At 33.4% G+C, this 19,935-nt stretch overlaps 3 protein-coding genes across 5 annotated transcripts in view; 1 reads left to right on the top strand and 2 right to left on the bottom strand.

Annotated features, from left to right (window-relative positions):
- Positions 1-4,295: 4,295 nt before the first annotated feature.
- On the bottom strand, positions 4,296-12,532 carry LOC149076571 (transmembrane protein 17B). Its single transcript, XM_089242129.1, has 3 exons — positions 12,113-12,532; positions 9,404-9,517; positions 4,296-4,762 (listed from the first exon to the last, which is right to left on the bottom strand). Exons 1-3 carry the CDS (start codon positions 12,203-12,205, stop codon positions 4,508-4,510), a joined length of 462 nt encoding a protein of 153 aa, XP_089098255.1. The 5' UTR covers positions 12,206-12,532; the 3' UTR covers positions 4,296-4,507.
- A 244-nt stretch (positions 12,533-12,776) lies between these two features.
- Positions 12,777-18,607, bottom strand: Sem1 (Suppressor of exocyst mutations 1). The gene is made up of 3 exons (XM_089244156.1): positions 18,118-18,607; positions 15,066-15,162; positions 12,777-12,915 (listed from the first exon to the last, which is right to left on the bottom strand). The coding sequence occupies exons 1-3, from the start codon at positions 18,188-18,190 to the stop codon at positions 12,855-12,857; spliced, it is 231 nt and encodes a 76-aa protein (XP_089100282.1). The 5' UTR covers positions 18,191-18,607; the 3' UTR covers positions 12,777-12,854.
- LOC149076569 (uncharacterized) overlaps positions 18,585-19,935 on the top strand; it is a 26,703-nt gene continuing 25,352 nt past the window's right edge. Inside the window, exon 1 of one of the 3 annotated variants that reach the window (XM_089244152.1) lies at positions 18,585-18,742. The gene's annotated coding sequence lies outside the window, so the exon portion shown is untranslated. Of the gene's footprint in view, positions 18,743-18,785; positions 19,088-19,935 lie in introns of those variants that run through there. The other 2 variants (XM_089244154.1, XM_089244153.1) reach the window with 2 other exon arrangements.

Genomic DNA, 19,935 nt, shown 5'->3' with positions numbered 1-19,935 from the left:
AAAGATATTTTCTTTTAATATGTAGAATTGAAAATAAAATCAATTTTTGATCTTGGGGGAACACTTCCTTCCGATGTCTTCTCCCCTCTCCCATATACATCACTGGATAGCATCACTTGTGTAAGGACCTTCGACACTCTTCCACTTGTTTTACTAAGCCTACATCACACTTATTTTTTCTTAAATAATTAAAATATAGTACACATAAACAGTATAACCCATGGTACAATGTCACTTCCGGGGGGGGGGGGGGCAGAAAAAAAGACTTCATATGCCAGGTAACTCAATTATGAATAAGCTCAATTTGATTACTATGCTGGCAGGACTTTTAAATAAAAGTGATGATATAAATAGATATAAGTAGGACAATGTTAAAAGTGACAGGCGTTATACCAAGGTCACTGACTGTTTTTTATTCCTGTTATTTATAGTCACAGTAATTTTCCACGGAATAGATCCCGAAATATTGATATTAAAGCAAGATAAAGAAATTGAAGAAACTAAAGCTTTTTGTCATTTCAGGGAATGAATGAAAGTTATAAATTGTTCATAATTTTCAATGAAGATGAAATGACGGAATTTTATTATATATACACGTATATAAATATTTCTCACATCAAGTAAAAAATCCTCAAAAGTTGAGTAGCCTTGAGGGAGAGAGAGAGAGTTGAAAAAAAGAGGTAATTTTTTCCCTGATGAAATTGTAAAATGGGGGGAAAAGTTAGAGGCTAAAAAAACAGCTGAACTAGAGAAATAATTACTGATCATTATAAATGCAATAATTAAATTATGAATACAAATTCAATAGAATTTCCCTTTTTTGAACAAGATTTGGTGGTGATATTCTTAACAAGTAGCAAAAAAATTGATTTCACTTTAATAAAAAATGACACATTAGTGATTATGCAACAATTATTAAAATGGTTGGCAGATGAGACACTAGTTTTCAAAATTTATCCAAAATAATTTCCCTATTGTTATAACTGTGAATATTTCACTTAATTTATGCATAATACAATGGCACTAAAGGCACGAATCCAGTAATTCCACAACTAGATATTAAGACATGTTCACATTATTAAGCATACTGAAACATAGCCTATAAGAAATTTATTATTTGACTATATATTTTTTTACATTATTATTTCGAAAACTCCTGGCATTAAATCCTTAATTCATACAAAAGCAAAATTCCCAGTGTTGCCCATGGTTGTAGGCTACACATATTTTTTAAAAATGAAGATGTCCAATCAATCCTACACATAACCAGGGTTGGTAAAAAAAAACCATTTAAAAAAACACCAAAAAACTGGTTTTTTTTGGTTTAAACCAGGTTTTTTTATTTTTAACAGCATTTACATTAAAAACAATAAAATATCTGAAAAAGCATTCAAGCTTCTAATAATTAATTAAAATAAAATATTTGTTAATGTAATTAACACAATTCCATATTCATTAATCTATAAATATTTCTTACATTTTAATAAAAGCCAACTTTTACAATTTAGTTATTTTATAACTTAAGTCAAGGAAATATTTTGTGTTTGAGAATTCTCAATGCTATTATTAACCCTATAATAAAGATGTTTTCTCCAGTAACTTTCAATACGCTTAATTAGAACACTACTTTGCAAAAACTATAATAAAAACTAGGTAAATACAATGTGTTTAATGAAACAATTAATGGAGATTAATTAGCAATGATTTACAATATGCAGGGTGATTATAACTAAAGTTCTGATTTCAAAACACTGTAAAATAAAAACCACTGGTCAGAATGACTTGCAAATTTACATGAATGTTCCCAAGGGAATAGAATTTTGTATGGCAAAGGGGGAAAAAATACTTAAAAATTTAAAATAGATGACACTGTACTCATCCAGCACATGGGAAATTTGCTCGCAGAATGGATGATAGCCAGTCAAGACAAAATGATAATGCAATTAGCATGGCATGATTTCCTAATTAATGGAAACATTACAAAAATGAAGTCATTTAAATAAACAACTATAACTTATTTATTATTATTAGTGAAGGTTATAGTAGTGTATTCACATTTTATTCAGGTGAACATGGCAGCCAGGTATCGTATCATGTTTTTATTGTAAAAATGGTTCTTTAGCAGCTGCTTCACTGGTGTTGCATCTTGATAAAAGTTGTTGAACACCACGAATTGAAAAAAAATTTAGGTGCCAGCCAAATTCGTTAACAACAAAGCATGTTTTTCCCCGAGAAAATCAATTCTGAGTAATGTGTTTTTTTTCTGGAATTTTATGACTAAATCTCATGTTGGAAGACAGATTATTACAAAATCAAAAAAAAAAATTTCTCATGCCTACACTCCGTTTTAGCAATGATGCATATAAAATTTTAGGTGCCAAAACAGATTTTCTAGTCACTATGGCATCTGGGATTTGTCCAGACTTGCTGTTCACACACAGATTCTGTTGAAGTGGCAAAATGATATGGTTGCGCAAAATAGATTATACTGCTGGCCAAGTACAGCATCATCTACTTGCACAAGTATTTTTTCTTTCACAAAAGAAAATTCCATTGCTTCATACAATGGATCCATACAAATTTTCAAGCCATTCTGACCAAAAGTTCTTATTCATGTTTTGGAATCAGAACTTTAATTATAATCACCTCTGTATATAGCTACTATTGTACATCTTTACCAAACAGTGACCCAGTCCATATTCCAAGGATACCATTCTAACTGAAAATTTATTTGGACAGGGATCACTGTCCACTTAACAAACTGGCCAATTTTGGGCTTTTATTACTCTACAGTAGAACCTTGATTAACTCGGGGTAATGTTCTGAGAAAATATGTAAAAAAATAATAATTCACTATTAAGGCTGTTGGTGATATACGTACGAGATGCACAGCTTCCTATGGAAAGAAAATGAAATGTCTGTGAGGAATATAACCACTATTACACTGGTCTTTGCCCTTTAGGAGCAGCTGGCATTTTTTTGGATTATAAGACCATCTGCCTTTAGCATGACAGTGAAGTCACTACTGTTGCTGCTTTTTTGTGAAGGGAAAAAAACCTGTAATATATTACACCACCACCACATGTGTGATGCAATCCTCATTCATGAATTTGCTTAAGATAGAGAATTGGAATGTAGCGCAAAGTTAGAAACTGCAGTGTGTTGGTCGGCTGAAGTTGGTTTCCAACTTAGAGGCGCAAATGCGAGTCGATCTCCCCATTAAAAAGTCTCGCCACAGAGAGCAACAGGCCTACGTTAAATCAATCATTACACTTCACTCTAAGTTAGAAAAAACTGGTGGCAGATGGCAGCACTACACATAACACGCTTTACACAGAAACAAACTTAATGTCAGATTTCACTACATGTACACAAACATTTGTGTCTGACTGAGAAATTTTGATACTGTATATAATTTAAGATACTTAGTATGGAAGAAAATTTATATTCAGGCCATTTTTATGATTTTTTTTTTTTAAAAACCACTTGTATCATCTTATACCATTTAAAGATATACCATCAAAATATACCCCAAGAATAGACAATGTAAGAATTGAACATTTTTGATAATAATAAACAAATATATATGATATTTTTCAGGGGAAAAAATTATACTTAGGCCAATTTTATGTGATTTTTTGAAAAAAACCACTTGGTTAAAACCAACGTAGTTTAAACCAAACAACCCTGCTCATAACGTTCCCACTAAGAACATTTTCCCCCTTAGTATGGCTTATTTTCGTGATCCCAACTCTCTAACTAATTCTCATTAAGATTCCTTTTTTTTAAAACGTTTTCCCGCTTTGAACATTTTCCATGACAGTATTTTGAAAATCATTATAAACAGGATCCACTGCAATACATTAAGCCCATGCTTAATTGGGTAATGAATAAATGGATACCCAGACATACTCAAATTAATGTTGGGGTATTACTGTACCCCACATATAAGAATAAAATCATGTTTCTCTCATAGAAGTAATGTTAAACCTACTCCTACCCACTAAATATAATAATTTTGTGAACTTTTCCTTGGGTAATGCAATCAAAATAAAGAATTACTTAAACTCAAATGGCAAACAATAAGAGAAATTCTGATGAAATTTGAAAAGAATGGAAGCTTGGACAGAAAATGAAGAAAATTTAATTTCCTTGATGCATCAAAAGTGAAAAGCTGTGAATTGCACTGGGGGCTATCAAGGCTGTATAAAAAAATAATTGTGGAACATTTTAGAATTGTGAAAGAAATTAGTGAAATAGTAGTATATGTATAATATGCTTAAGGCAAGAGGTCATTGATGATTGGAGGTGCACTTTATTTACATTCAAACATAAAAGGCATTTACATAGACACGACTAGAAAAGAGTTAGCATTTCCTGATTTCTTTTATAGGTTACAATGTTTATAAATACACTTTCACATTGTTCATCACCAAAAATAGAAAACGTCTGAAGTAAGAACAGTGACGATGATTGATACAACAACCTAAAACTGAGTTTGTCAACATCAAAGGTCAGGATCTTCATGAGGCTCTATTGTACACTCCTGAGCTTTCATTTTGAATTTTTTAGCTTGGTGGTGGGACACTGATTTCAGTGCGATGTAACCATCAATTATTTCCACAAGAATAAAAACCATCATGAATGTGTTCACAACAATTTCAACAGGATAATGGAGAGCACTTTGACTGGCCATCAACCAAATATGAAAAGGAAATCTTAGAAACAAAGTCAAAAGCCAAAAACCAGCTAATTCTGGAACCTAAAAAGAAAAATATTAATGAAAAACATTAATTATATTCAAATGCACGCATTATATATATGTCATATTTAAAATGAACAATCTCACAAAAATCTTGACTTGATTAGCTATTCTATGGCCTCATAATTTTCTGCAGTAAATGGCTGTTATTAAAAATTTATAGATTGTGTTCATATATTTGTACATCTCTTGAAATTTTTAACATATGTGAACTTCATATTCTTATTCAAATTAAATTAGAAACCAATAAATGAAACTGAATTCCAGTCTTTCAAAACTTCCAATTTTCTTTACCTTTTGGGGGCATAGAATCCTTCAGTTTCACATAGGCTATGCTCTAGTTTTTCAAGCTAGTGAAGGGCTATTTTTTGGATTGCTTATCATTCTAAGATTTAATATACATATATGGGGTGAGGGAGAAGGCATTTTTCAAATTCAAATTTATTCACATCAGAACCAAGTACAGTGTAAAATAAAAATATGCAAAGAAAACAACCAAGGAGATCAAAGATTTCACATTGGTTGAGTCACTATGGTATTACAATAATTTTCAATGTAAAATAAAACTTATTAAAACTAAATGAAATCACAATTGCACATATAACAATTGTTATACTAATAAAACAAATGTTAATGCGAAAAAACAATTAAATTACAATTTTTTTCATTCATCCAATTCTTTAAATTATATTTTAAAAATTTCTTTTACACTTGGGAGATATTAGCAAAACATAACAACCCTGAGTATACATGACACTTGGCAGCTGTAAATGAGGAAGATGATTAAAAAAAGGAGTGATGCATAAAAATGTTCATGTCTGACAAAGAAAGGGTCTCAAGGTGTCTATGAATTATAAAAACATCTAAGTACATTCACTTCACCCAGAAACAAATAAAAACAAAAAAAGTTAGTGGTGAAATGCAATTATTAAAGATGCAAAAATTATTAAAAATGATAACAGTTGGCTACTCATCACCTCTTGTGCTTCTAGACTATATCTATAAAAAAACTTATTTTCACTTTCTTTCCTCCAGAACACTACAGTTACTGCCTGTAACTGTATATATAGAAACTAGTTATTTCTTTTTTTTTCTCTTTGTCAGTACTGTACTTGATCATATGTTGTTTGAGTGATGTCACTTTAACACTCTACACTTACAGAGTTTTTAAATTCATTCTTGCCTCTATTGCCATTCAAAACATGAATACTTCCATTTTCTTTTGTGGCCTATAATGATTCTGCCAGATTTTTAAATATTTTTGTAATGTGGTTGAAGGAGTAGAATCAGTGGTAATATTTTTTAAAAAGAATTTCATTTATTTATTTATTTTTTTAAAGATTTCACCATGGGACCCTTTCAGGGTTGGCAGGTTTTTGACACATGGCAGTTTTTTACGGTTTAAACCACAGTTTAAACTGCCACGTCAAAAACTGTCAAAAACCTCAAATAATGCTTTTTGATATAAAAATTCTCATTGGAAATGCAGACGTTAATTTCATGTAATTTTTAAAGTGACTATGTTATTGTAGAATAAATATTTAAAAAATATGATTGTAAAATAATTTTCTATTCTCGACAGAATTATTTTGGACAATATATGTTTTTTTTCTTATAAAATTTGAATAAAGCATAACATGAACATTGAAGGGAAAACTGTGGAACAATTTGACATTCTTTGATTCAAGATGATTCTTGACCTTTCAAAATTTCTTCAACTGTTTATATATGTTTGTATTGATATAAACCGTGTGCTGTCCTCTTTTTACAACAGATAAGTGTTTAAAAAAAGTTTATTACATCATGTATGTAATGTTGATTTCTGTTATTATTAAATTATCTAGATAACCACTGATACTTAAAATGATACTCTTATTGCGCATAACACTGAAATATATCTAGCGATGAAAATACTAAATTGTGGGACTAAAATGTCATTTAATTTGGCAATGCTAGCTTGTATGTCAAACTTAGTTGTTTTTACTTTTGCACTATAATATGGTACATTTACTAGAATTTATAATGCAATGGTTTTCCAATTGAAGCTGTATTCAAACGTGCAAAACAAATGCTTTGGGTATCAAGTTTTGTCAGCTCTGCATTCGTTGAAAATACTCTTTAAAGCTCTGTGAATTTATACACCCTGATTTAAGAAACTTTTAGGTGAAAATAAATGAGTTTAATTAGTGCATCAACAGATGCTGCATGAGAATTTTTATATGGAATAAAATTTTGGGCGGATCAGAAAATTTAAAATATCAAAATAGATATTTTTCCTCAGTAATTATCATTCTGAATATAAAACCCTTTAATCTAAATAAAAGTAAGTGTTCTTTTATTTAACATATCTATCAAGTTAACAAAAACTATTTGACATCATTGACAGTAAGATTTTGATAGTTTTAATACCAAGTTAGTTTCTGGGGTCAAAAATCTAACCCTGATTCCCTATCATACATATTTTGAATAAGCCGCTCTATTCCACTTAGCAAATTGAACACAGGTAATGAGTAGCTTAGATAAATAAACCATAAAATTATATTTTATTTGTTCTAGGCTCTTATGTTGAAGAATTCAAAATTGCAAATTATAATTAACATTTTGTTTTAATTACTGTAATAAATTAATGTTTAAAAATAAAACATTCTGGTATGCAAAAAAGTGAGTTTTTCATCATGTTTTATACCTATTGTGTTCAAAACATTATCAAAAGGCATTCATTTAGATTTTTGATGGTTTTCGACAGTTTTAACCAGTTTTTGACGTCAAAAACCCAACCCTGGACCCTTTGCTTGTGAGAATGGCACAAGTAAGATTAGATAATAGATAATTGGTCACTATATTGAACAATATGTAGAGAAAGATGTCCTCTCCAATTATTAATGCAAAATATACAAGAAACTAGTTGTTATGTAGTGATGATTTTTAGGAAGAAAAATGCGCCTCTTCCTCTACAGGGAATCTGAGGCATGCCCTCTTGCATTCCAGACCAGTGCGCTACCACTACACTATAGAAACAGATAAAATATTTCTTCTTTGGAGCATATATATGCTGAATGGTACCATGCAATGGATAGTGACGTCAATCAGCTAATGTCCCATAAACAAAAACAACATAACATAACATATGGTACCATGTCCCTGTATAGTAACCAGTTCCCTGCATATCTTGTATGTTGAACAAAGTTGAACAACAAATTTTCAATCTGTTTCTCTCTTTCTTTTTAGGAAGAGTTAATGACCTGGAAGATTGTACATAATTAACCATTTTACGATCAACGATGTAATATTGCATCCAAACACCAGTGGAATGAATTCAAACAAGTTATCTCTGTTTTCTTTTCTCTCTCCTCATCATCGCGAAGCTTTATTATAACCCTTTATTTTTTCCTCTTTGTTTTTGATATACCCCGATAGTGATTTTTTTCCCACATATGATGTATCTTTCTACTATATATATATATAAGAGTGAAAGAGAACAGATAGGGTGATGGTAAAAGGAGAAATCTCTAATTTATGCCTACTTTCTTATCTTCTTAGCTATTATACTGTTTTAATCTTGTTTGTTTGGCTTTTTTTTCTTCTACTTTTTCCCTCCCCTTCTTTTCCTTTTTCTAACGTGCGGTTAGGTTAGGACAAGGTTATCATATTTATCTATGATTCGTCAAATAGATATCATCCGAATTGATTGTCAATCACTTCTAAGTGAAGGGGCTAAATTTATTTGAAAATTAAATATGCTACACTGCAACATTTTGGCAATCAAAATGAAAATTTACATCAAAGAAAAATGTATATTTGTGTGGATAAGATTTCGCAGGCAATTCTGCACCAAATTTGATGAATTTTTTTGTTGCTAACTGATTACCTTAGCTTTTTTTAGCCTAAAAAAAGACTAAGCTCTTTGGCACTTTCAAAAAATTTTCATTGGCGACAATTATGGTTTTCAAGCCAATATGCTACCCTTATCTATTTTAGAGCCATTTTAATTTTTTATTGTCACCAGCATTGTTGTTATCACCAGTGTCTCAGGTCTCATTATCATGTTTGTCATCATGCAATCTTTGCTCCTGAGTTTTTCAATTTTTCATGGATGAACATTCTTCAAGTCAGATGAAAGAATGCTTCAGTTTTTGACAGAAGTCAGAATGATAACAAAAACTATCGTTTCTTGCCTTAAATGTGCCACTAGCATGATTTCGAAGTGATCGTATCAAGAAATTTGAATAGCGTTGGATTTGCTAGAATAGGAACACAAAACCCACATGTAATGGGTTGGTGAATCCTGTGGCCAATACCTTCTTTGATGGTTCCAGAATTCCTCCTCCTTTTTGGAGTCATCTTCATTTTCACGATGTTATAGATGTTTTGCAAGTAAAAAAATTCTGTGCCAATAAGGGGGAACAACCTTGGCAAAATTAGAAATCACAGAATTTAGTGCAACCCTGCTTAAGGAATCTTAGCTGTATTTTTGTAGACAAGTTCAAATTTCACAAACGAGTCATGGCCAAATTAAAGCATAGGTTTGTACGCATCATATATTTCATAAAGGTATTTCCTTTTGCTCATAATATAAGCAAACATAGTGCATCCTTTAAAATTTAGATCAATATGAATTCAAAAAATATAAATGTAACTTACTCTGTTCCTGAGATTACCCGAATAGCCCAAGTAAAGACGAGTCAATTCTAATGGTATCTTTATAATAAATGCAATAACCAATAGGATCTTATAAAGCTGACTCAGTAAGTTGAACTGAAAAAAAAAAAAACAATAATTACAAAATATGAACACATTTAAACTGTTTCTTGATAAGTTTGAGCTTAAAAAATTATCATTTGAATAAAAGCTCATATATTAAGATTTGGAGTGATACAAATTTCACGAATAGTTAATGTTACAGTAAATGTGATGAATTGGTATAATAGTTAATGTTTCAGTAAATTGATTAATATTATGCATAATCACCAATCATCTCAATGAGCAGGAGTTTGAGTTACCACAATTCAAAAAACATTTAAATTCACAGAAATAGGTCAATTTAACATATAAAGGGTATTTTCTTTCGATATTTCAATTGCTTTGCCGATATATTAATTTGTTTCTCTAATTTTTTGTCGACTTGGGGGGGGGGGTTATGGCTTCCCTGAGCATCTCCCTGTGTATGGCTCTGAGTCTCTCTCTCCCCTAGTGAATCTAAAAAAATGTCCGATTTTTCAGAATATTTTCCTTATTTTTGTGAAACGAGTCATTAATTTTGTGGGAAGCAAAATAATCTAGTTAACCTATCACAAAAGAAATGAAAAATTTATGGTTTTGTTCATTTTTATTTCGTGAAGGGTCTGTTTTTCAGATCCAGAATTTTAACGGGTTCAGAAGCAGTATGGAGGGTCCAGAAAATTGACTCAAATATCGGATGGACAGATCCCTGGCAAGTTTGCTAAATTTATAACTTTTAAAAGAGATTTACACATAATTTTGTGAATTAATGCAAGATTTATGCATAATACCCAAGCGTAATTGGTATATGTGATAAATACTAAAAGGATTATTACCTTTTATCATGATTATACATAATACCTTAGTACTGTTGGTTATAGTTAAGGTTGTTAAATGAAAAGAGTGGTTTCAGACATTTTTCAAGTGTAAGTGAATACTGTTATGGTGATAAAAAACTTATCCCACCCCCCTCAGTCAGCGCCCTAAAAAATGCCGCCACCCCCCCTCCTCCCATCTTCAGTGGGCATTTTAAAAAATCAGCCCCTTTCAGTTGACGCTCTCTGCAGCTGTATAGTTTAAGGGTTCAAAACCTGGCACTGTAAATAAGAGTTCATTATATCAGGGTACAATAGTAAGATTTGTTCAATGAGAGTTCGTAATATTGAGGTCCAATCGTAAAATTTGTTCAATAGGCTAGGAGCTTGTTATATCGAGGTTTGATTATACACGCACAAAAACTTGTAAAAAAATTCATCAAATCAAAGAATGTTAAATACAAGTTCAATATAGTGGGGATATGATAGTAAAATTTATTTAGTTTTCATTACATCGAGGTCTGATTTCATAGTTTCTCAAATACAGTCGAATCCTGCTATAACAAACTTCATGAGACTGGAAAAATCACTTTGTTATAACAAAATTTAATTATAAAGGAATTCAAGGTTTTCGCAGTGCATTGTTCCTATGTAAACTTATCTGGGGATTAGAAAAACATTCTTTAAAACAAGATTTTCGCTCTACAACAGTATTCGACCATAGTTTTTGATCATAGGAGTTAAGGCTCACTTACACACATTAAGTGATTAAGTAGTTAACTAAATTTCAAGTTGTCAAGTACTTTAAAATGTATGCAGATTATAACGGCAGTTTACCCAGGTTTAGATGGTAAGTGCTTAAGTAATTTAATATAATAGAATTAGTAGTGCTTAATAGAATTAGATGATTCTATTTTTCCATCAAGTAGACCTATGCGCATGTGTCAATAGGTGTGACCTGTCACTTGTAGTGGTCATCATTTTGGATGTTTATTTTGATTTCAAGCATGAACGAGTTCACACTTTGAAATGTAAAATGAGAGGAGATTGTGCAATTTTGTGGGTGCTGGTGCAAAGCACCCGAAAAATATAAAAATATTATATAATATGGCTCTGATCACAATATTCATAAGTTCTACCGTTATCATCTTCATTTCTTTTTGCAAAAACTATGAGCTTTAAAAAAAACCACCTCTCTCTCAATGCCAGATATATAAAAAATTATTACTATTATTTTCCCGTGCGTTGCGTCTCTCCCTCAACAGAGTTGAGTAGACTGTAGCGAGCATGAGCCAGTTGCGCTTCCCTCCATAAAGATTATCCAATGAGCATCTACTCAATCACTTATAGTGTGGACACTTCTTTGAACACAATCAGTAACTTAAAATTTAGTTAACTACTCAATCACTTGAAGCGTCTATATGGCCCTTTACTTCGCGGTGTTTGGAAAAGTTCGTAAAATCGGAGTTCGTTATATTCGGCTCACTATATATAGCGTGGTCATCTAAATAGTAAATCTTAGCACGGCAATGGGTCTTATTCATATTTACCAGTAAGAAATGGTGGTTATGAATAATAACCGGTAAATGTGATGAATTTAGATTTATCAGGTAACGATTTTAACGACGCTTGGATATAATATGCATAATCACCGGAAAATTTTTTTTAATCATTTATCAGATTTAGCAACAACACTTTCGGTAATAGCCGGTAAAAATAATAAATTTTGGGAAATTTATGAAACTTACCAAAATGGTCAGTGATTATGCATAATAACCGTATTTATTACATTTAGAGCGTAACAAATATAACTCACTTTTTGAAACAGGCAACAAAATTGAATGACGAACCAAAAAGGGGCGAAACAGCAGTTGAAATAGAGCGCCATTTGTAAAATCAAATTCGCCATCTCTCATCTTTTATAAAAACATAACCGTTTCGTCGGAAAAACCTACTTCGTAAGTTTTTTCCATCTGTGCTTTTTCAATTATAGTTTTGTTTTTTATGCATGTTGTTGTTTGAGACATAGACGGTGTTGACTTCAATTACCAGCACAAAACTTTGACGAAACAGAAACTAACGAAAATTATGATCTGCTTGAACATTTTTCTTTTAGATCAAAATGAATACTGAAAACTCAGCGATTATTTAAATAATTTATAGCGAAGCACTGGATTATTTTTGAATAAATTTCGTTTTTCCTAGTCATGATTTGAGCGCTATCGGAAAATTCAAGAATGGGGAAAATGGGACCTGTGCTGCCATCTATTAAATAAAAAAAGCAAACAGAACTGCCAACTTTTTTTTTTTAATTCGGATGCCAGCAAATGATACGGAGCATTTCGAAGCTCTACGTACATCATATTTTTTGTATCATATACAAAAATGTGGAGCTTGTGTAATTCGCAGCTAGGTTCTGATGCCCCCCCCCCAAGTAGCTCTAAATTAGTTACATAGGCGATAAAAGAACAAAACTCAAATTTTCAACAAAAAAATAGCAACAAGCCTTTAATTTAAAAAATACATTCAAAGAAAGACACATTTCACACAGCCATCTTTTAAGACTTCATGGGTTCACCTGCGCCATTGACCTTATGGCCACGTTTTTCCAACTCGTGCCTAAATAGATGAGAAAACAGTAACTGAAAATCAGAATAACTAGAAATTATTTCAAAATTCTTGAAAGAACACAAAATTACAGCAAGCATTTCATGGATAAAAACTTTCTTTCAAATAACCTTATCTGAGCAGAATATTAAAAAAAACACTTCAAAAGAATATTTCTCTACCAAAATTTCACTGAGTAGGGCCCAGTGAAATTTTGAAGCGAGGGATTGTGAGCAAATAAAGTAATTGGGTTTTTGTTCCAAATGTCCTTATTCCAAAATACAAAAATAATAACACTCCTGTCGCAAAAACCATTCACATCTGTCTACAACAGATAGAATAACCACTTTAAAAAAAATCTAGACCAAATTAACAGATACAAGCTCCTCGAACGGGAAAGAAGGCAAATTACTGAGGGTGTATATAGTAAACGGGAAGGAGGGGACGAATGTCCCATCTCCACTTTCCCACCTATGCTCATAATATAATTTTTTTTGCTGAATGGAAGAAATGTGGTTACACTTACTGCTTCCCCCCCGCCCCCCGTATCCATCCATGCCAAGGCTGGACAAGCACCAAGTCGCCATGGCTACAAAGAAATTTACATTGGCGTTCAAAATTTTCTACGCGTGGTCACTAAATCAGAATCCGAGGACAATACAAAATTTTTGGAATTTATATCAGCATATCTACCTATAACAAAGACATAGACTGTCTTGGAAAGTTGAGAGAAATATTATTGACCTCTTTTCTGTGGAAAAAATATATTTGACACCTGAAAAATTGTTTTGGCATCTAGGTCTTTTTGCAATTTGTCAAGCTATGGGGGTTTTTTCAGCAGGAACTGAATGAGATATAATGGACAACAGATAACAGTAGACTTTCAATAGCCCAGCCTGTTTAGTAATCTGGTGTTTTTTCTCAGTGTAGAGGAAGAAAACATGTTACTGGCATGTCTATGTGCTGAAGCCCCAAAGCAGAATATGTTAAAATCTGTGACATATGTTTCAGAACAATCAGTGCCACTGCAGAACAATCTGGAAAGATAAGAAAAAGTGTAAAAAACACTAGTAAGGGGATTTTTACCCTAGAACATTACCACTCAGTCGAGGTGACTGTGGTAATTACAGTAGACCCTTGTTAATCCGGCATATATTGGACCTGGATATACCGGATTACCACAAGTTAGTTGAAAAAACCCATTTAAATAATATAAACTTCAACACCCCAAAGCAGAATGTTTTGCATTGTTTTCCACTTTTGTTGCAGAACAATGCAAAACATTCTGCTTTGGGGTGTTGAAGTTTATATTATTTAAATGGGTTTTTTCAACTAACTTGTGGTAATCCGGCATATCCAGGTCCAATATATGCCGGATTAAAAAGGGTCTACTGTAATTACCACAGTCACCTCTAAACAGCACATACACTTTGCTCTTGTGCCTACTAAAGACTACTGAACTGCGCCTAGCTGAATCTACACCAGGAATCTTCAATGAATGGCCCCTAAAATTTGGAGCGCTAAGCATTCTAATGTGTGTAATATAGCTTTGTGACTAGCAGGCCTGATTAAAATGTAAACGTGGGTTTCCCCCCCCCCCCCCACACTGTGCCAACAGCTGAAGGGGTGCCTGACCCATATATAAAGGTGGCTCTGGCTGGGAATGTATGCTTATACATTCTTTGTATGTTCCCATTGCACATTAAGAAAAAATAAATTTCAATGTACATAAAAATATAAAACAGAAGAAATTATTCATGAAGTTATAATTATAACCAAACATCAAATCTTTAGCAAACCAATTAAAAAGAGTTTTCACTATGATAACTTTTTTTAAGACACAATATAAAACTTTTGCTAAACCATATGTGCATGCAGGGCTGTTTTAAGATCATCATGGACTATTGGGCTAAGTGATTTTTTCTAAGGCCCTACATGGCAAAATCTAAAAAAATTCACTACTTAGTTTTCTGAGGCTCCTCATCTCCTCAGGTGCCCGGGCAGACCCATGCGTTAAGAATGGCACTGTGTGCATACGTAACAACCAATGTCAGATGTCTGGAACATGTGTAAAGCATACAGACTTCAAGCATTCGCCCTACCCATATGCATACAAACTAGTCTGAACAAAAATCAATATGTAGCACATGCATGAAACGAACCTCAGCTGGACACTGAATTCATCTTCAACATCATCATCGTCCCAATTATCTTCCCAAACATTCACATCTTCGCCTTCTTCCTCCTTTGCAGTCCAATCTAGAGGGAGGAAGTAAAATAAAATTAATAACTTCACAATGTACAGACGTGCCAACTTGTGGAATCTGGACATTCTGCAGAGGAGCCCCCCCCCCCCCCGCCGTTCATAGGGACTGATAAAAAAAATTCAAAATTTTTTTGGAAAGAAATTTTCTTTGCTTCATCTATTAAGAAAAAGTTCCTACCCCCCCCCCCTCCCTCCCTCCCCAGGCAGGTTCTGCATTGTCCTTGAGCAGAATATAATTCAATGTCAGTCTTTCCATGCAGAATAGAGAAATCACATTTATATACTGTTCATAAAACATAAGTGTTTCCTTTCGTGGATGCTATCAGTGATTGATAATCTTGGATAGGCCCTATATGAACTCTTAAAAGAAATTACAAACATCAAAATACAAAGCTGCTGACAAAAAAACTTTTATGCCATGCCGTTAATGAAATACAATAAGGATTATACAGGAATTTCCAGGGCCATCATTTCAACTTTTTCCGGGAGGGGGTCCCCCCCCCCCCGCCTGCCTCCCCATAATGACGAACCTGGGAATTTCGGCAACCAAGATCATCCCCCGATAAATGATTGCAGATAAACGCTAAGTAAACAAATCAGTAAAATCACGTCTTTGCCACACAGTTGCTTAAATGCAATCACCAATACTTTTTTTTATGGCTGCTTGACGGAAATGACCACGGTTGCCCTCTATGGATGTTTTTCCTAACGATGATGGTACTCATTGACGTCACGACAACGTGAAAGCTCACAGAAAATATAATTTTCTGCCAAAATCCGGAGAAATTTTAACAAATCTAGAGAGCAGGAATAAGAGTTAAAAATCCAGTCTCCCACCAAAATCCGGAGAGTTGACAGGTCTGAATGTATTTATCAACTTTCAATATGGGGTAACTGATCATATGCTTACAAATTGATAAATATCTGAGCTGACTTCATAATTTCAGCAAGACACTAAATAAATAAATATGTCTACATTATTCCATACAAGACTTATAGCGATCGCATATATAAAATTTTAAGTAACATAGATTTTTCAGTCAGCATGATGATCTGTTTTGTCAAGCCCTGTCCTATACAGTTAAAACAAATACACGTAATTCTAGGTTTGTAGAAATTGTGGGCATGGGGGAGGGGAGAAAAACATGCATTCCTAAAGCAATGCTAAAAAAAATTCCTTGTTCACCAATTGATCATATGAAACCCTAGTCATGATGATGTTACACCCTAGTACATTGGTTGTCAACCTTTGGAAGCCTGTGGCCTGGTTGATCTGTTTTTTATGATTGGAAAGCCCAGCCATACATATGACCAATGCAAAAAAATAAATGGGCATAAATGAAAAAAAACGAACCTCTCACAACCCAGTTTCATTGATGTCAGGGCCTGGCGGGTGAGAAACACTGCCCTAGTAATACACTGGTGCGAAAAGTTATAAGTGGCAATCAATTGTGTATGCATGTGGGATCATCCCATATTTTACAAGACATTCTTTTTTTTCCAGACATAACGGGGCTCTTAGGCAATCATTTCCCTCCCATCCATGCCTAGTCGTGGAGGGTGAGCCCCCCTTTCCTGTATATTGTTGCAGAGAGATTGTTACATCGAGAGAACATTATTATGTGCCGTCAAATTTATGCTGCTGTTGGCATCTTTTCTAAATTGGCATTTTAGTAGCACCAAAAAAATATGCTTTTTGAGTATTTATTTGCCTAAAATTAATTTTATGGATTAATAATAATAAACAAAATTTGGTTAGATGCTCTAACATCTGCAGAGATTTATTGCAATACACTTTGGTGTCTCACACAAAAAGCAGCGATATAAAAAATTTCATCAACATTTTTTATATCAATGGTACAAGAGACCAATATTATTCGATTTCCTCGGAAGAACAAAAATTAGTGACAAGTTTAAAAATACATTGAAGAATATTTCGAGAGAAAGGTTAAAAAAAATATAATATGGTACACGTGCTGTATAATCCAATATAATCCAGATCGCCAAGGGCACTATAAGTCGCCAACGCCGGCGCTCTCAGTTCTGCCAATCGGTGCTCTCACTTATTTTGCCGGGTTGTCATTGTTCTTTCCAGAAGCTTCCATTACCCATCCATTATAGATGGCTCTTAAAGCGCGGGCGATAACGACGTTTTTTCCCTTTGTGCAGTAGCGTCGTTGTCTTGGATTATTCCCGATTACCTTTCGCTAGTTGTTTTTAGCGCGTCTTTTCAAACGTTTGAACAGCCATTTAGTTTTTTTCATTCCCAGCATTAGGATTACACGAACCGGATAACATTTTCGTCGACCGGTAAAGCTGTATCATTTTTATTTATTTTTCTTAATAATATTAGTTATTTTATTTAATTTTCGTTATTTATTTAAAAGAATCTGGATACCCGGAAAAAGTCTGGGTTTTAATTTTTTTATGCCTAGAGTATGCTTATTTATACAACATGCAGGACCGTTGTTTATTTAAATATACTATTATATTTTGTTTCATGATATTTTTTATATTTGAATGGGTTTTTATTATTGTTTTCCATGCTGGCGATTTTTTTTTCCGGCGTCCGCAGTGTCTAACGGCCTTGGCGACTTTTGATCAGGTCGTCAGACATGTTTGGCGCCGGAAAAAAAAGTCACCAGAAATCGCCAATCTCTGGATTATACAGCACCTGTTCCCCATGAAATACTCTTGAACAAAAAGGGTCATGGCCTTCTACAAAGGTAGAGTTTCAGCCCCGGACAAACCTTATTGTTTTTATCAAACTATAAATTCACTATAGGGGCGCCAAAGAGCTCAACCTACGGGCCCGGATGCAGAACGTGGGGGGGGGGGAAGTGAAAAGGTTAGTCGAACTAGAAACCACACATAATCCGAGTTTCCTTGTATTTTGCATGTATCAACAATATCACACTTGCAACACGCATTTATCAAGTTCAAATTACCTTCAGCCGGGAACTCTTCAAATTCATCGTCTTCTTCAAGAAGCGCCAAATCTTTCTTCTTCTCGTCGGCCATTTCTAAATTAACAGCACAATTGTAATCTAAATACTTCTTGACAACGAAAATGGGCCGGACGACAAATAGGAACGAATGAAGTATTCTTTAATATGGCTTTGATGAAGACAGTGAGAAAACAGAAAAGTGAATGATCAATTATCCGTGAGTGGTCTTCTCGCCACACACGACTTTCGCTCTTGGATTAGTTTCACACACATGCTTTCATTCTAAAAAAACTAAAAAAATCCTTCGACATTAAGATAAAATATGCAGTATTTCACTTTTAAATACAAATTTGAGTAAAGGCCTTGGCATAAATTCCTGTTGAAATCAAGTCATGTGCGTACGTCCCTCTATCAACACTTTTAGAAATTATTATTTTTTCCCTTGGTGGATGACGAAATTTTTCACCGGTTTTTCTCCCGAAGAAGAGGTCAAAAACTCTAGCCCTTCTCCGTGCTCATTAAAGAAGCAGAAATTATTTTTTTTTTCACAATTGTGTACTTTTATTTTACTGTAATAAATTTGAAGAAGAAGGGATTAAAACTATAAAAGACGAGAAAAATAACGGTAAAGACTCATCCTGTTTTGTTTTGGTTTTTTTTCCTCCTTTGCAACAAAGAAATATCTCGTGAAATATTATTTTAATGCTTGGGAAGCCATTTTTCCCACCTTCCCATTGAAATTTCGCGGATCCTGAATTTTTTCTTCCGTATTATGAATTCCTTGATTTTTTTTTTTGGTTGTGAAATTGTTTAATTTTATTATTGCCCTACTGTTTGCAACGAGATGCATAATGAGCATGTTGTATCACTGATGTAAATACTCAGTTGCAATGTCCAGCGAGTGGTTTCATGAATAGAGAATTTTAATACGGATAATGATTCATGTTATCCTTAGAGCGGAGTGGGCGGGGTAATGTTTCAGCCAACTTTTTAACATGGATATCGGGCTTATTATAACTCATTTTTATTGTAGGCTCTCCTAAGAGTAGCATTGGTGTTTATGTTTTCCGGTGGTTATTTTTGAGGAATTATTTGAAAAAAAAACTCACTGAATTCCATTTCAGTGAGTTTTTTTTTTTTAATTCTAATCATACAATGTTGAAATGGAAGTGAAAATTTTTAATTCCTCCAAAATTATTTCTCTAATTTGTAATGTATGACAGATTTTCCTTGTATGCATCAATATTTAGGTTTTGTTTATAATGTCCGAAGTTATGAGAATAACAATATTTCAATTTAAATCTCCCCCACTGTTAGTCAAATTGTTGAAACAAAAACTGATGCTATCTGGGTCAAAAAACAATGGATTTCTAAGCACACAGGGGTTGGTTTTTGGGCTGCGCAGAATGCCAAATCTGAGGTGAAAGGGGTAAAAAAAACCAATTTTTTTTGTCTGGGAAAAACGTGGTCAAACAAAATTAGGTTTTGCAGGGGGTAGAGATTTTTTTTCTTGAACTTCCCCTGGTTGCTGAACTCCAGTCCCTGAAGGGGATCCTTAAAAAAGAGTGGGACAGAGGCAGTAAAATTTGAGTGGCCTTCAAGAGGCAAAACCATAAATCCACCTCTGGTAGACATAATTAGTAGGGCTTGACATATAAAAAAAAATTCGGGTACCAGCAAAATTTTGTAGGTGCCAAACATTTTTTTTCTCCACGAAATCAGTCCAGAATAGTGTATTTTTTTTACTTGTTTGGGATTTACAGATCTCAGGCTTCGTAGTTCAGGTCGATCGACCCAAGTTCAAACCCCACCGTTGCC

This window comes from Pholcus phalangioides, unplaced genomic scaffold, assembly GCF_987345545.1.
Source record: "Pholcus phalangioides strain wild (caught in Gottingen) unplaced genomic scaffold, Ppha-v1.0 ptg000015l_1, whole genome shotgun sequence".
Classification (NCBI taxonomy): Eukaryota; Metazoa; Arthropoda; class Arachnida; order Araneae; family Pholcidae; genus Pholcus; species Pholcus phalangioides.
This window is presented reverse-complemented; position numbering and strand designations above follow the sequence as displayed.

What these genes read in the sequence shown, in the direction of transcription:
- LOC149076571 (XM_089242129.1), bottom strand. Translation starts at nt 12,205, where the DNA reads ATGGCGAATTTGATTTTACAAATGGCGCTCTATTTCAACTGCTGTTTC. An exon ending in TTTGTTGCCTGTTTCAAAAA is followed by an intron (nt 9,518 to 12,112) that starts GTGAGTTATATT and finishes TTTTTTTTTCAG; the next exon opens with TTCAACTTACTGAGTCAGCT. An exon ending in CGGGTAATCTCAGGAACAGA is followed by an intron (nt 4,763 to 9,403) that starts GTAAGTTACATT and finishes TTTTCTTTTTAG; the next exon opens with GTTCCAGAATTAGCTGGTTT.
- Sem1 (XM_089244156.1), bottom strand. Translation starts at nt 18,190, where the DNA reads ATGGCCGACGAGAAGAAGAAAGATTTGGCGCTTCTTGAAGAAGACGAT. An exon ending in TGAAGAGTTCCCGGCTGAAG is followed by an intron (nt 15,163 to 18,117) that starts GTAATTTGAACT and finishes TCCTCCCTCTAG; the next exon opens with ATTGGACTGCAAAGGAGGAA. An exon ending in GAATTCAGTGTCCAGCTGAG is followed by an intron (nt 12,916 to 15,065) that starts GTTCGTTTCATG and finishes TCATCTATTTAG; the next exon opens with GCACGAGTTGGAAAAACGTG.